The 15,497-nt window shown below is 39.2% G+C and overlaps 1 protein-coding gene across 1 annotated transcript in view; it reads left to right on the top strand.

Moving 5' to 3' along the window:
• TMEM156 (transmembrane protein 156) overlaps window positions 1-15,497 on the top strand; it is a 66,161-nt gene that overhangs the window by 26,766 nt on the left and 23,898 nt on the right. The window contains 5 exon segments of the mRNA XM_049789823.1: window positions 1,501-1,764; window positions 4,532-4,609; window positions 4,612-4,788; window positions 8,865-8,984; window positions 11,742-11,825. Coding sequence (XP_049645780.1) covers window positions 1,501-1,764; window positions 4,532-4,609; window positions 4,612-4,788; window positions 8,865-8,984; window positions 11,742-11,825 — 723 coding nt within the window.

Below are 15,497 nucleotides of genomic sequence, written 5' to 3'. Positions count from 1 at the left end.
GCCAATTGGACAAGTATCTTGGCTGATGACAGAGATAACAGCAGTTTTTCTATTATATTGTAATTTTCATATTTGATGTTTGTCTCCAGACAAAAGTAGAATGATGCCATTTATTTGCTGTTTTATTTTCACCTTTGGAGGTTCAGGTTGGCTGAATATCTTTGGCTCCCATCAAAGATATTGGGTGATGATCTAGAAATTTGTAAAGGTTTTACAAATATGATTAAGTGATGATTATTGAGATGAGGAGATGATCTTGTATTATCCAATACCTGCTAAAGTCAATCATTCATCTTTTATAAGATGAAGGGCAGAGGGAGATATGACACAGAACAAAGAATAGAAGACACAGACACAGTGCAGAAGGCAGTGTGACAGAGGAGATTGGGACTTGAATGGCTGCCAGGCAAGGAATACGAACAGGAAATAAGAAGAGGACAAAAAATAAATTCTTTTCTGGAGACTTCAGGTTGTTGCATAGTCTTGTGGATCATACAAATGGAATTGTTTTCTTAATTTCTTCTTTTCTAATTCATTGTTTCTATGTAGAAATTAATAGATTTTTATTTACTGATATTGTATCTTGTCCTGTCTCTTTACTGAATTTATTTATTTATAATTTCTAAGAGTTCTTTGGTGGAATCCTCAGGGTTTTTTTTCTAAGCATGTCATCTGCAAATAATGATAGTTTACTTCTTTGCAAGTTTGGATTCATTTGCTGTATTTTTTTTTTGACCTAATTACTTTTTCGAGACCTAAGGTACTTATCATTGTACTCAAGATTTTGTGGGTTTTTGAGGGGTGTTTTTTATTTTTGTGAAATAATTTCAACATTTTTGGAAGGTAAAGTATGATGATAGTAAGCACTATTAGCTTTAGTTTATCTGGAAAAGTCTTTATTTCTTTTATAATACTTTAAGGGTAAATTATTTTGGAGTATACTTGGAAGATTTTATTTTTTAGGATTATAAATATATCATTCTACTCTATTCCTCTGCAGAATTTTTGTTGAAAAATTGGATCATAGCCTAAATGGGTACCTATAGTGTTACATAATTTTACATAGTAGTAGCCTTGACTATTTTTCTTCATTATTAACCTTTTTTTTTTTTTTTTTTGGTGTTTGGGTCACACCCGGCGTTGCTCAGGGGGTGACTCCTGGCTGTCTGCTCAGAAATAGCTCCTGGCAGGCACGGGGGACCATATGGGACACTGGGATTCGAACCAACCACCTTTGGTCCTGGGTCGGCTGTTTGCAAGGCAAACACCGCTGTGCTATCTCTCCGGGCCCTCATTATTAACTTTTTATAGTTTGACGTGATATCTTTTTGCACTTAGAAATAGAAAAGTATTTAAATACTGTAAATACTAGTTCATTTTATAAATTAACATTGCCATTTAAAAACTAATTTGTGCTACATTCACCTAAGGAAATCAGGAAACTGGAATGTCAAAACCTCAAAATTTCACAGTAAATAAAATTTTTTCTTTCTTTTCCAGGAATCACATTGGAGTTATCATGTCTGAGAACATTCTTGCAATTTAATATCACTTCGTTTCCCTTAAATTTTTCTTTTGTGACCTTTTTGCAATCAGTAAGGGAAACTCAGATGATGATGCAAATCTTTCAAAATCACTCCAACTTTCAAAACTTCACCAGGATTTGCCAGAACAGTCAAAATAACTTTAAAAGTTGCCATTTATGTCTAGTTTGTGAATCCAAAGGAAACAGGAATTTTATTTCATTGGAACAAACACCACAAGGTAAATGCAAAGGAAAAGTGAGAATAAAATTCTTTAAGGAAGAGTTTAAATTAACTTTAAAGAGTTTAATTAAATTAGGGCCAGACCAATAGCACAGCAGTAGAGCATTTGCCTTGCATGCAGCCAACCCAAGATCAACCCGGGCTTGATTTCTGGCACCCTATATGGTCCCCCAAGGCTGCCAGGAGTGATTTCTGAGTGCAGAGCCAGGAGTAACCCCTGAACATCGCCGAATGTAGCCCGTAAACCAAAAAAAAAAAAAAAGATGTATTAATAATATGTTATGATTTCAGCCTGGTGGCATTGGCCCTGAGAGGGACAACTCTTGGTAAGTGACTTATATCACTTGTTAATGGTTTTCAATGCAATTACATTATACAATGTAATACAGACACATTGGTTGGTTTAAAGATTCTTTAGATGGTCTCTTCAAAAGCAGTAAATCAAAATTATCCAGGACAAGACTAAGAGAACCACAGTTCTAGTAAAATCAAACCTTGTTTTCTAAAAAAGCCATTGACTCCTCCATGCATTTGTACCCATTCCTGCCTGACATTCATCCACTGGCCATGAGTTGCCTTCTTATTGGTCTCTGTTAAACCTTTTGATAGCAGGGACTGAATACTTTGTGCATTTCTAGATCCTAATATAAAATCTGACATTAGATACTCAAACAGTTGTTTCATGGATGAGCTAACAAATTAAAAATCAACACAAACTATGTAGTGCCAAACAATCTTGCATTTATTTTGAGATCAATATATAATATTTACTTTAATACATTTGGATCTTTTAAAATTAATTTGCTCATTTATAGTCATAAAATAAAATGGTGGCCTCAAGTCCAAATACCAGTTGACTGCTGATACTATCCAGTGAGCTTGCTTCCTATATTACTCCCTATTATATTCCCCCTACTTTTATTCAAAGTGAGAAAGAAGATTTCTTGCCATTGATTTTGGATGAAAGTACAGACAAGTATAGCTTGTCTTTTTCTCAGTTCTTATTCAAGCAGTAATATAATTCTTGAAGGGTTCTGGGTCTGATTCACTGGAAAGTAAATTGGGGGAAATAAGTATCTGAATGAACAAAAGGAACTGGAAATTGTTTTAAGCAGAGATCGCATATGCTCTTTGAAAACTGAAGGTTATTCTAGTTTCTGGGTGGCATAACAGATCTTCCCCCAATTTGGGACTAGCTTAAAACAACAGAATTCGTTTTCTCCTCTCCTCCTTCCCTTCCTCCCTCCCTTCCTCCCTCCCTTGCTCCCTTCCTTCCTTCCTTCCTTCCTTCCTTCCTTCCTTCCTTCCTTCCTTCCTTCCTTCCTTCCTTCCTTCCTTCCTTCCTTCCTTCCTTTGTTCCTTCTGTCCTTCATTCTTTCCTTTCTTCTCTCTCTTTCTTTCTTTTCTTTCTTTCTCTTTCTTTCTCTTTCTTTCTTTCTTTCTTTCTTTCTTTCTTTCTTTCTTTCTTTCTTTCTTTCTTCTTTTCTTTCTTTCTTTCTTTCTTCTTTCTTTCTTTCTTTCTCTTCTTTCTTTTCTTTCTTTCTTTCTTTCTTTCTTTCTTCTTTCTTTCTTCTTTCTTTCTTTCTTTCTTCTTTCTTTCTTTCTTTCTTTCTTTCTTTCTTTCTTTCTTTCTTTCTTTCTTTCTTTCTTCTTTCTTTCTTTCTTTCTTTCTTTCTTTCTTTCTTTCTTCTTTTTTTTTTCTTTCTTTCTTTCTTTCTTCCCTTCCCTTCCTTCCCTTCCCTTCCCTTCCCTTCCTTCCCTTCCCTTCCCTTTCCTCCCTCCTCCTTCCCTCCCTCCCTCCCTCCTCCTCCCTCCCTCCCTCCCTCCCTCCTTCCTCCCTTCCTTCCTTTTCCTTCCTTCCTTCCTTCCTTCCTTCCTTCCTTCCTTCCTTCCTTCCCTTCCTTCCTTCCTTCCTTCTTCCTTCCTTCCTTCTCCAGGGTATCTCTCTTTTGGAGCTCTTCATGCTTTGGAAGTCAGACAGTGACCTTAACTTGAAGCAGAGAAGCAAAATAATCTGGAAGAGATGCATATATGTACTTGCTCACAGCCTTCACAAGGAAGCACTCTCACAGCAGCTTCATCCCAAAATTCCTCTAGAATTGTGAAACAAAAACTGTGAGCTCCTCGTGACACCCATTTATTTTGTTGGTACAACCCTGGTAAAGCAGCACAATGTTCATGGGAATTACTGTTGTGTCTGTTTTGGAGGATATAGCCTATGTGGACAGTCATCAGGAAGATGTCTGATTTTCTTTTCTTTTTCTTTTTTTTGGGGTGGGGATCACACCCTGCAGCGCTCAGGGGTTACTCTGGCTCTGCACTCAGAAATCACTCCTGGTAGGCTCGGGGGACCATATGGGATGTCAGGAATCAAACTGCTGTCCGTCCTGTGTTGGTCCCGTGCAAGACAAATGCCCTACCACTGTGCTATGCTCTGGCACCAATGTCTGATTTTCTAAGCTGTTCCAATTTTTTTCAACCTCTGTGCCTGGTTTTCATAAACACAAATTGTTCTTAGTTTGGATAACTTATATTTTCCTGAATAACTTCTAGTTTCTATTTTTTTGTGTAGGAAAAAGAGTTAGTTTTGAGGTGTGTGGTGTGTGTGTGTGTGTGTGTGTGTGTGTGTGTGTGTGTATGTTTGAGATGCTAGGGGTTAAACCCAGGGCCTCACACAGTGAGGCAAACATTCTACTCCTATGTCTCAACTTGTATGTGTATTCCTATTATGTTTTGTCATTAATGTTTTTTTAATTTCTTTCCAGTTCTTGCCATGCAAGGATCAATTGAAGAGAAGACAAATGACTGTATTCAATCTTGTCAACATTTGTACTTCACTGTCCCTTCATAGTCAACCATTTGGAAGAATATAATGTAACCCAAAACATAAAAGTTGACACTCACTCAACAATTTCTGAGGAAGGTCTAACTGAGGGAAAGTCTAGAAACCATACTTGTACAATTATGAGCTACCCAAGTAATTGCACACATATTTCTTTGCACCTAGAAAAGAATGTCAAAAGTAAGTTTTATTTTATTGTATGATTATTGAGGACACTTTCAGCAGTGCTGGTGGGGAAACAGAGGGGTGATGTTATTCAGGGATTAACACAGACTCTCACATACACAAGCATGTGCGCTTCATTTGAGTCACAATCCTGATCCTTCTGTTCTTATTCTTATATTCTTTTTTATTATTATATTCTTATTATTTGGCTTCCCAGAAAACCCTCTCAGCTATTTTTAGCCAAATGCACCAGTGGTTCAAAGTGAGAACCTGAGAATGTGGGGCTTTTGGGGCCCTGTGGTGCTAAGGATTACCTAGGTCACTAAGACGTGCTTAGGAGGACTCCAGGGCTATACCTAGTAATGCTGGGGAGAACATTTGGTGGCAGGAATAGAACTGAGTTAGTGCATGAAGGCATGTGCCTTATTCTATGTATTATTCTTCCATCTCTTATTATTACTACTACTATTATTATTATTAGATTTTTGGACCCCACCGGTGATGCTCAGGGGTTACTCTGGCTATGCACTCAGAAATTGCTCCTAGCTTGGGGACCATATGGGATGCTGGGGGATTGAACCATAGTTCATCCTAGGTCAGCGGCATGCAAGGCAAATGCCCTACTGCTGCACCATCACTTTGGTCTCTCCATTTTATTTTTAAATTATTCTTTTTTTCTGAAGTAACATTGTAAGATTTTATAGTTTCTCAGTTGTTCTTTACAAATCAACATCTGCCTTTTATACCACATTAAGTTCACTGCTAAAATTCATATTTCTCCCAAACATCATTAATCCCTTTTACCCAATAAACCATATCCCCCCCCCTCTATTTTGGTAAGCACAATTTGGTTTTCTCCTAAAAATCTGTTTTTGTTTTATTTGTTTGTTTGGTTTCTCTGTGACCACAATGAAATCATCTGATGCATATCTTTTTATTTTTTTGGTGTAACTCATTTCTTTCAACATTCTCTTCTCTAGTTTTACTCAGCGTTGGAAATGTCAGAGTTTCATAAAATATTTCACTTTCAAGACAATTAAAAAGAGAAGAGAATTGTATATAAATAGAAAATGGAATAGAAGTACCATATGACTTTGCTGACATTTAAATAGTTGAAAGATTTTGTTGGTGAGATAATATAACGTGTTAGTCCGAAGTGACCCTGAGACAATGGTAAGATCTGTAAACACACAGTTTACACATGTCTTAATTTTGTTTGATGTTTCACCAATCAAGTCAAAACTTAATTACCAAGACATCCTATTCTTAGTTAACATCATTGATCTTTCCCACAGAGCAGGATGCTCCCATTTCACTTAAATATCTACTCTTGACAGACATTTTATGATGTCACTATTCAATGATATAAAACTTAGTACAAGGTACTGGAGACATGGAAATGGATAAATATAAAGTAAACAAGCAAGTACTTTCCCAAGGAATAGGTGATATGGCAGAGAAATTGATTTTTGATATACCATCCCCATGGAAGCCTTCTTGAGAATCATAAACTGCTTTGCTAAATTAAAGCTTTATGACTTTGGATGCCATTATTTTCAACTTTAGAGCAAATACAAATATGTAGTACAGAGATCACTTTTAAAATAAAACATAGACTTCAAAAATTGTTCCCACTGTTTTACAGGACCTTACAGTCTTTGCAATGAGGGGTTATTTAACGTGTGTGTGTGTGTGTGTGTGTTGTGTGTGTGTGTGTGTGATGAGAGAGAGAGAGAGAGAGAGAAAGAGAAGAGGAGAGAGTGAGAGAGAGAGAGAGAGGAGAGAGAGAGAGAGAGAGAGGATCTCAGAGAGGGTCAGTTGCCTTTGATTCAGAAGGGAAGTTGGCAAGTATGTTTGAAAAGTTTGCATCAGAAAAAGGCCAAGCTATAACCTGAAGATAAAGAAGTTTGGAGCATAGATATTTGAACTTTAATTCCAATGTGCATTTGATAGTTTTTATATTTTCTAAAATATAAAGGGAAAGAATTATTTTAATAATCTTGCTTTTAAGGTAATTTATTTTTGGGTTAATGGAAAAGCCTATAACTCTAGTAATCTCCAAATGATAACTAATTGGACCCCTAGCTAAGAAATATAGAGAGGCCCAATTATGGAGTCTTGTAATCTGGAAGCTGCATGTCCATTTTTCCTTGTGTAGAAAAGTTTAAATTTATTTTCTTTCACTCTGCTGTGCCAAGACTAATGGAGTCGCTCTTAAAAGTCCTATCCATCAGAATCAGTGTACTACATTTAGTTCAAGTTGGAAAACTGACTCTGAACCCATCACTGAGACCATTTCTTCTGCTATTTCCTGACTCTTATTTATTTCCACTTGCTCCTTTCCATAATGGGCAATGTGGGAAGGCAGACTTCAGTGTTCACATTGATGCTGTGATAGTGCATTGGCACCATGATTGGACAAGACCACCCTGCACTAGAAAGTAAATACATGATTACTTTTCTTTCTTTCTTTTTTTTTTTTTTTTTTGGTTTTTGGACACACTCGGCGGTGCTCAGGGGTTACTTCTGGCTGTTGCTCAGAAATAGCTCTGGCAGGCACAGGGGACCATATGGGACACTGGGATTCAAACCAACCACCTTTGGTCCTGGATCGGCTGCTTGCAAGGCAAAATGCCGCTGTGCTATCTCCTCCGGCCACATGATTACTTTTCATGTCTCACTAGTATTCATGTCAGTTTGTAGATTAGACCACCTAGTCTTTTGCTGGTACTCAGCTCTTCTATGCCAATTAAATGCTGCTTTTCTTTTTTTTTTGAGAAAATGAATCTGAGATGGAATAATATTGGGAGGACTGCTGACATTATTCTCAATATCTACACTTTTTTGGGAAGCCATAACATCTGTGCTTAGGGCTTTTTCTTGATACTGTGCTCAAGGATTACTTTTGGTTTTGGTCAGGAAGGCCAGATGCAATGCAGCGGTTAACTAGGTGGGTCATGTGCAAGGCAAATGTCTTGCACGTATATTATTTCTTTGGCACCCTAGATCTTTCTGAAGTCTGCTTATTCTTTAAGCAGTGCTGTATACCAATTTAATTTATATCACTTTTGAAGAAGTACTATGAAAGGGACCTATAGATCAGGAATACTACGTGGTCAGTAGCAAATTATATATCTTGCTAGATTGAGAAGTACCAGCAGTAAGTATTCTGTTTGTAAGGAAGAGGGAGAAGTGGGTGGGTGAGAAATTCAGACAGGTGTATCTCTGATTATAATGTTGTGTCTTTCTAATTGTGTACTGATTCCTGCTCTGCTAAGTAGTGTCTTTGTGTGATAAAAGGATATTGAGCTAATTGTCACCTAACTGAGTTGAATGACAATTTAACCTGTATCCACATTAAATTTAAGCCAGGGTGTCTGTTGAGTGAATGCATGCACTTTGTATGTAAAAATCAGTGGGAAGGTCTGAGTCTACGTAAGTTTACCATGAATCTGTCATAGCCTCTTTTATATATGCACAGTCCTGCCTTCTCTTCTTTTTTGTTTCTGTTTTGTTTTGGGGCCGCACCGGGCAGTGCTCAAGGGATACTCCTGGCTCTATACTCAGAAATCGCCCCCGGCAGGCTTGGGACCATATGGGATGCCTGGATTCAAATCACCGTCCTTCTGCATGCAAGGCAAACGCTCTACTGCTGTGCTATCTCTCTGACCCTTGCCTTCTCTGTTTGCCTCTTCCCTTGTCTTCTACATCAATGCATCTTGATTGATTTGAAAACATATATTTTAGCTCTGTAGTGTGGGGTGAAAATTATTTATTACCAAGAGTTTTGATTCTGGGGCTGCTGTGTGTTGGACTCAACTGAAAGGTGCTAGGTTAGTGAAATCAAAATTGGTAAATGAAATTCCTTCTGGAATTTTGGAATGAAATGGTTCTCTGGAAGGCACATAGTCAAATGTATTCATTTAGTTCATCAAGAAAGAGTGTAACTGAGCAAATGGTCCTATAAAAGTGCTGGTCACATATTCACGTTTCAGCTAAGAATAGAATTTTTAGAACCCAACTGTACAGCCATATAGCCTACTAATTGCATAACTTTATTTGTATTTTTATAGTGTGCTTTTTCTTTGCAGATTTCCTTTGTTCAACAAAGATCACTTGGTATATTTTAATTCTCTTGGTTTTTATATTTTTACTTATTTTCACTACCTATAAAGTATTTAAAGACCTCAGGAGAGCACAAAAGTGGCATAGTAAGTATTGAGAAATAGATCCATTATTTTTATTTATTTATTTTAAATAATAATTTCTGTATTTAAACACCGTGTTTACAGAACTGTTCATAATTGAGTTTCAGTCATAGAATGTACACCCATCAGCAACTTTCCTGCCACCATTTTCCTCCCCCCACAACCCCTGCCTATCTCCTGGACCATCATTCTGCTTCTCTTTCTCACTTTCTCTCTTTCCTTTCTGACATTGTGGTTTGCCCTATTGTCAATGAGGGAGGTGCCATATATATCACTTTATCCCTTTTGTTATTTGAAGAAATCTGTGATTGTCTCAATTGGAGATTTGAGCTCTTTTTGTTTGCTTGCTTTGTTTTGGGGCCACATAGGAGTGCTTAGGGGTTAGTCCCGGATCTGTGCCCAGGAATCACTCCTGGAAGGCTTGGGGGACCATCTAGGATTCTCAGAATCAAACCTGTATTGGTCTCATACATGACAAGCACCCTACTACTGTAATATCACCCCAGCTATCTATAGTTTGATTTACCAACACACACCAACTGTGTGTAAATCATAATTTTAGAAAATCTAAATAATAGAAATATCAAGAAGACCCAGGATGAGAATTCGAGAAATTTCATGCCCCTCTATCCTACCCTGACTAGTGAATGAGTGAAAAATAGAGGCCTGTTGATTTTGGAAAGCTGATAAATGGGAAGCTGAACTCAGTTCCAATGAGGATCCAAAAGGAGTTAAAGAATATGGAATGGTAAGACTACATTTCAGTGTGGGACATTTCAAGCAGAATGGTTCTAGTTGATGAGTATGTGCAATATATTTAGAAGTGGCATGGTATAGATTTTGCTAGACAGAGCTAAGAAGGAAATAAGATCAACAGAGAACAAAAATTACAAATATTTAACACCTAAGACTCAGCACACACCTATTAGGATAGAAAACCGTTGGTATATCCTGTTGGTGAACCCACACATATCCTGGTCCTGGAGGTAAATATATGAATATAAGGTTTGATTAAAGTTTGTGGGTAATTTATGTTCTCTTAGAGACAGTATAAGATGTATTGTGAGATTAGATTTAGGAGCTGGTGTGATTGGACTCTTGCTATTCTCACTTACTAGTTATGTGACTAAAGAAATAAATGTATCTGAATCTCTTCTTTCTTCTCTATAAAGTCAGACTCCACCATCACCTCTCAGGTTTGGGGAAAGGCTCAAAATAAAGAGATTTTGTAAGAAATTGAATACAAAGTGTATCGTAGTTTTTGATAGGGCAATAGTGTGGTGATTATATTTCCAAGGCTTTTGTTTCAAAACAATTTGGGGCCTCACATCCAGAGGGGTAACAGTGTTGTGCCAGGAGCTGAATCATGGGCTTCCATATGCAAAGCAAGCATTCTAGTACTTTTAGCCCTCTCCTCCACCCAATTTTCTTCTTTTGCAGAAAAGGCTGTGATGGCTTCCAGGTTTTAGTGAGGTTGCCACTTATACTTTTGGTTAAGCACCAGGAGTTAATCATTAATCTCTCTCTCTCTCTCTCTCTCTCTCTCTCTCTCTCTCTCTTTCTCTCTCTCCCTCTCTCTCCTCTCTCCCCTCTCCTCTCTCTCTCTCCCCCCTCTCTCCTCTCTCCCCTCTCTCTCTCTCTCTCTCTCTCACTCTCTCTCTCACTCTCGCTCTCTCTCTACTCCTCACCCCCCTCTCCCCCTTCCTCCCTCCCTCTCTTACACCTGGCTATGTTCAAACTTATGTCTGACTCTCTTCAGATATCACTTTAGGAAATTCTTGGGGAACTATATGTGGGGCTGGGGATTGAACCAGCATCACTGCTTACAAGGTGTAGTGGAAGTTAAGGCAATTACCCCTGTAATTTTTCACTGGCCCTGTAGGTCTAGCTGAAAGCAGTTTCTTATCACATCTCACCTTTGGTACCTTACTATGAAAGGTCCTTCATACATTGGTTACCAAAATCATGCTCATTGTCTGAACAATCATTTTTTTTCTAGAGAATTTTCACTAGATTTTCATAGTGTATGAATAGGATATATGCTATGATTTTTTTTTTCACAAATCAAAGCTCTCTGCGCTGCATAGGGGTTGTTTGTTTTAAGCTGAACAGCTAATAAAATGTCAGAATGAAGACCCAGAGTCTTTCTAGTGCTGATAACTTTGTTATTTTTTTTTTGTAAATGTGAATTATTTGCAAATAGTGCCTAGCTTTGAGTCTTTGAGTATCTCTCTTCCCTCCTCTTTAAAATCTTTTAAAAACAGCCACAAAAACCAACAGAAAAGGTGTCTGGAAAAAAGTCAACAGTGGGAAGTGAGATTAAGTTTTTCGGAATATTCAGAAGCTAAGTAGGTTTCAAAGGCTGTCTTATAAAACCCAGTCTACAAAACGATAAAAAAAAAAATGCTGCACCATTAAGGGCACTAAATATTAAACATGTGTTAAATATTCTGCATAGTATATATATAAAACATAAATAATATAATATTATGTACATAGAATTGGTGTTTTCCATTAGAGGAGATGCTGTAATGGCATTTATGATAGCGGAAAAGTCATTGGGTTTGGGAGTAACTTGAATTTGTTGATGGAAAATCACTTACTATGAAAAAGCTCTTAGTGTCTTGCGTCTGTCGGCCCTGCAGTTTTGAATGGCCCATTTTCCTTAAGAACCCATTGGACCAACCTGGGGACTATAGATCAAGAATGTGCATCTTAATCATATAAATATTTCATTTCCTTTTTTTTTTTTTGGCATAGGTCATAAGAACATATCTACATCTGCTCTCGTGAAAGAAAGTGATGAGGAGAAACTGCAAATGCTGAACGTGTGTCTGGTTGCAGGTGAGTGCTGTGACTTCACAGAGTTCTTTAGGAAATCCAGGGGTTCGGCCTGGAGCCCTGAACCTGAGTCAGGAACATGCCCTCTGAGCTCACTTAAATTAGCCAGGACCCAGGGCTAGAAAGATAGCACAGCAGTAGGGCATTTGCCTTGCATGTGGCCGACCCAGGATGGACCTGGGTTCAATTCCCGGAATCCCATATAATCCCCTGAGTCTGCCAGGAATAACTCCTGAGCACTGCTGGGTGTGACCCCCTCCATACCCCTTAAATAAATTAGCCAGAACCCAACTCTGAACACAGCCGGGTATGACCCCTCTGCCCTGCCACCCCCACACACCAAAGCAAAGCAAAGCAAAGCAAAGCAAAGCAAAGCAAAGCAAAAATAGTCAAAACTGTTCAGAAGAAGCTGCAGGCAAATGAAATTGGGTTAAATGTCATTATCCTACGGACACAGTGAGGATGGGAAGAAAGTGTGCTTAATTGGCAAGGAGAAATTCATGTGAGTAGGCAGAGGAGGGCAGGCAGTGAGGACTAAGCTTCCTACTTATTTTTAAATGAGACAAGATACCATTATTTCTCAGAATTGCAAGAAATAATTTGCCAAGTGGGCACGAGGGGGTTGCAGGAGCCGTCAGTTTGTGGAGGGCAACGTCGTGCAATGACAACTTCTAATTGCCCCAATAAAATAAGTTCCCTGTCCTCTTCCAAGAAATGGAAAGCAGGGAAACCTAATTAAAGCAGCCAAGGGGGTTGCTAGCACAATTGCTGCGGCTCCATCTTCTTTCTGCTCGCAAAAGCCACCAGAATTCGAGCTGTCAAATCCGATTGAGAAGCAAGAGCTAACGAGCCTTGCATCCTGCTCACCCTAGCTCAGATGCCCCAGTTCCACAGGTCAGCGACACTCCTGAGCCCAGAGGAAGGACATGCCCCCCAGTGAGCATCCAGCGATGTGGCCTCCAGACCCCCAGAAGTTAAGGGTGATGGTGAAGAGGGACTGAATCTCCTTCCAGGCTTTTAAAACCTCAGTGAGGACGCTTCTCCAGCTCATCCCAAGAGGCAGGTTTCTTGTGCTCTGCAAGGAGTCCTCTAAACAACTGCAGATCTGTGGGGAACAGTTTTTAAACCTGAAATGAAACGAAGTGAGAGTGCATGAACCCCAGAACACTAGCCCAGGCGTCCCTGACTCTTCCCCATCCCTATCCCCTGTCCTCCTGCAGCTGCATTTGTAGCCACTTAGCAATTTATACAGGATTTATTTCCCCCCCTACACCTTCTGGTGCTCAGGGGTCATTCTTAATGGAGCTCGAAGGACCATATGAGGTCCTGGGGCCTAAAACACAGGGTCAGCTCTGTGCACAGAAAAGCACTCTGCATACTGTAGTACTGTCTTTCTGGCCTGTTTATAAGGACTTTCTTGGACACTCTGCAACTGTACTTTTATTAGTTATTGAAATAAGCAGCCATCTTGGTGCACGGGAGATGCCCAGATGAGTGGAACATGGTCTGCAGCCACGAACCCTAGGTTTAACCTTCGCCTCTTCATGGCCCCTCAAGTGCCAGAAAAAAACCATATAGGCCTCGAGTCAGAAGTTGCCCTCCTCCAACACTTCTGGAATCCCCAAATAAACAAAAATTAGTAGCATCCTTGACTGAGGATAAATGAATTGGGTGCTACCTAAAACAGCTTAATTTAAAAATATTAGATGTTTTGGCTGGGAGATATGTCCTAGCACCCATGGTACCCATTTCTGCAATTGCTGAGTGTAACCCTCCCGAAATGTACTTTCTACTCTTGAACATTAGCAGTAAAAGCATTATCCTCTGTCTGGGTAAAGATATTGACTAAATGACCCTATGACCACAGTTAAAAACTATAAAGTAGGGTTGGAGTGTAAGCGTAGAGGGGTAAGCACAGTGTTTGCATAGCGGTATCTCTCAGGGCCCCAGGGAAGACCCCCACATTTAGCTAGAGTGTACTCAATTGAGAACAGCAGTATGGACCTCCTCACCTCTCCAAATAAAATAAAATAAAATAAAAGGAGAAAATGGAAAGTTTTTGTGCAATGAGCACTCTAGCTTAATAAAATAAAACCGCAGGTTGTTGCAAAGTGACAAATGCCAGATTTTTTCAGTGAAGATTGAAAACTCTTCATTGAAAAATGACTCTGGCCCTTTTTCTCTCTTTGGTCAGTGTCCCATCGCCTGACTTTCAGACCCTGGCAAAGTTCCAATCTAGTGCAGCTGGATCTTTCGCAAGTCAGAATTTTGAGCACTGCAGCCTTGTTGAGAAAAGAATAACCCACAGCCCCCCACAGCTTTCAGCATCAGGGGACTCACAAATTTCAAGCACTAAGGAACCACCAGACTACCTCATACAAGTTGTATTTATGGACTTGTGTATTTCGTTCACCAGAGAGAGAAACCCATCTTTGACCAGACCATCCTTCCCTTCTAATAGCTCCCACTAACCCTTGGCCTATATTACCAGGGATATAATCATTAATGGTTAAGCAGACCCCAGGGCTGATGGACTATTTTTTATTGTTTAAACCTTGAATCCTAGCATCTTAAAGGGTGAACCAAGCAAACTCATTCTTGCTATTTATATTTCTTTAACTAACACATAATCCTCACCCCCTCCCCCTCCAACCACCTTTATAAAGTTGCTCTTTCTGGGAGAGGAATGGAAGGAGCTGATGTTTCCCTTGAGTGCCATTTTTTAAAAGCTTCTTCTCTGTAATGATGGATTAGAGCAGCAGAGAGAATGTCAGGGAAAATAGCATGCTGAGAGATATTCAGTAGACACTGGTAACCATGAGTGAAGAAATGTAGTTCAAAGAGCACAGGGACTGAGTCTACACAGCCGAACAGCTAGCTGTCTGCTCTGGCCATCCAACCCTGAATATGTCTTCAGCTGTTCATAGATTAAAAACCAAACATTGCTACACACAGGGGGAGAGGTAGTTCATACCTCAAAAAAGACAGAACTAACACAATAAGGTCAAACAGGGCACGAGGCTGAGACGTAAGTGAGGGCCCATTAGTGCCTCTGGCTGTGGATTTGGTTCAGCTGTAGAGCACATGCTTTGCCTGTATGAGCCCTAGATTCTATCTCTATACTCCTAAAAAGAAAACAAGAACAAAAAACAATAAAAGAGTCACATCTCTGAGAGGAGACATTCTATGCCAAATCAAATCCAAAGTGTTTACATGCCTCTAATATTTTCTTCCTGCCATTGAGTAATGTGTTGGTGTATGTTTTCTGCATTGGCATTAATCTACATTTTACTTGTTCCACTATTATCATTGCACAGGTAATGACTAGTCATGTTTATATTTGTGTTCCTCGACATAGTATCTGGCAAGTAATTCAAGTGCAAGTGAAGCTTATTAAATCACACAAACCCTTGGAGGAAATGAGTATGCAGTGAAAAAAAAAGCAGTGAGGGGCTGGAGAAATGATAAAGCAGAGAAAGTACGTGCTTCTATGTGGTCAGCCCGGTTTGCTTCCCTAGCGACCCATATCACTGAGCACCCCCTAGAAGTGATCCCTGAGTGCAGAGCAGTTGGATGTGACCCCCCAACCAAAATTAATTTCAATAAAAGAAAAAAAGACAACTTCCCCCGAACCAAACAAAACAATGAGCAAAAATAAATATTGAGGGCTGGGGA

Source organism: Suncus etruscus, chromosome 16, assembly GCF_024139225.1.
Source record: "Suncus etruscus isolate mSunEtr1 chromosome 16, mSunEtr1.pri.cur, whole genome shotgun sequence".
NCBI lineage: Eukaryota > Metazoa > Chordata > Mammalia > Eulipotyphla > Soricidae > Suncus > Suncus etruscus.
The sequence above is the reverse complement of the archived record's forward strand: the minus strand, read 5'-3'. Positions and strand labels throughout refer to the sequence as shown.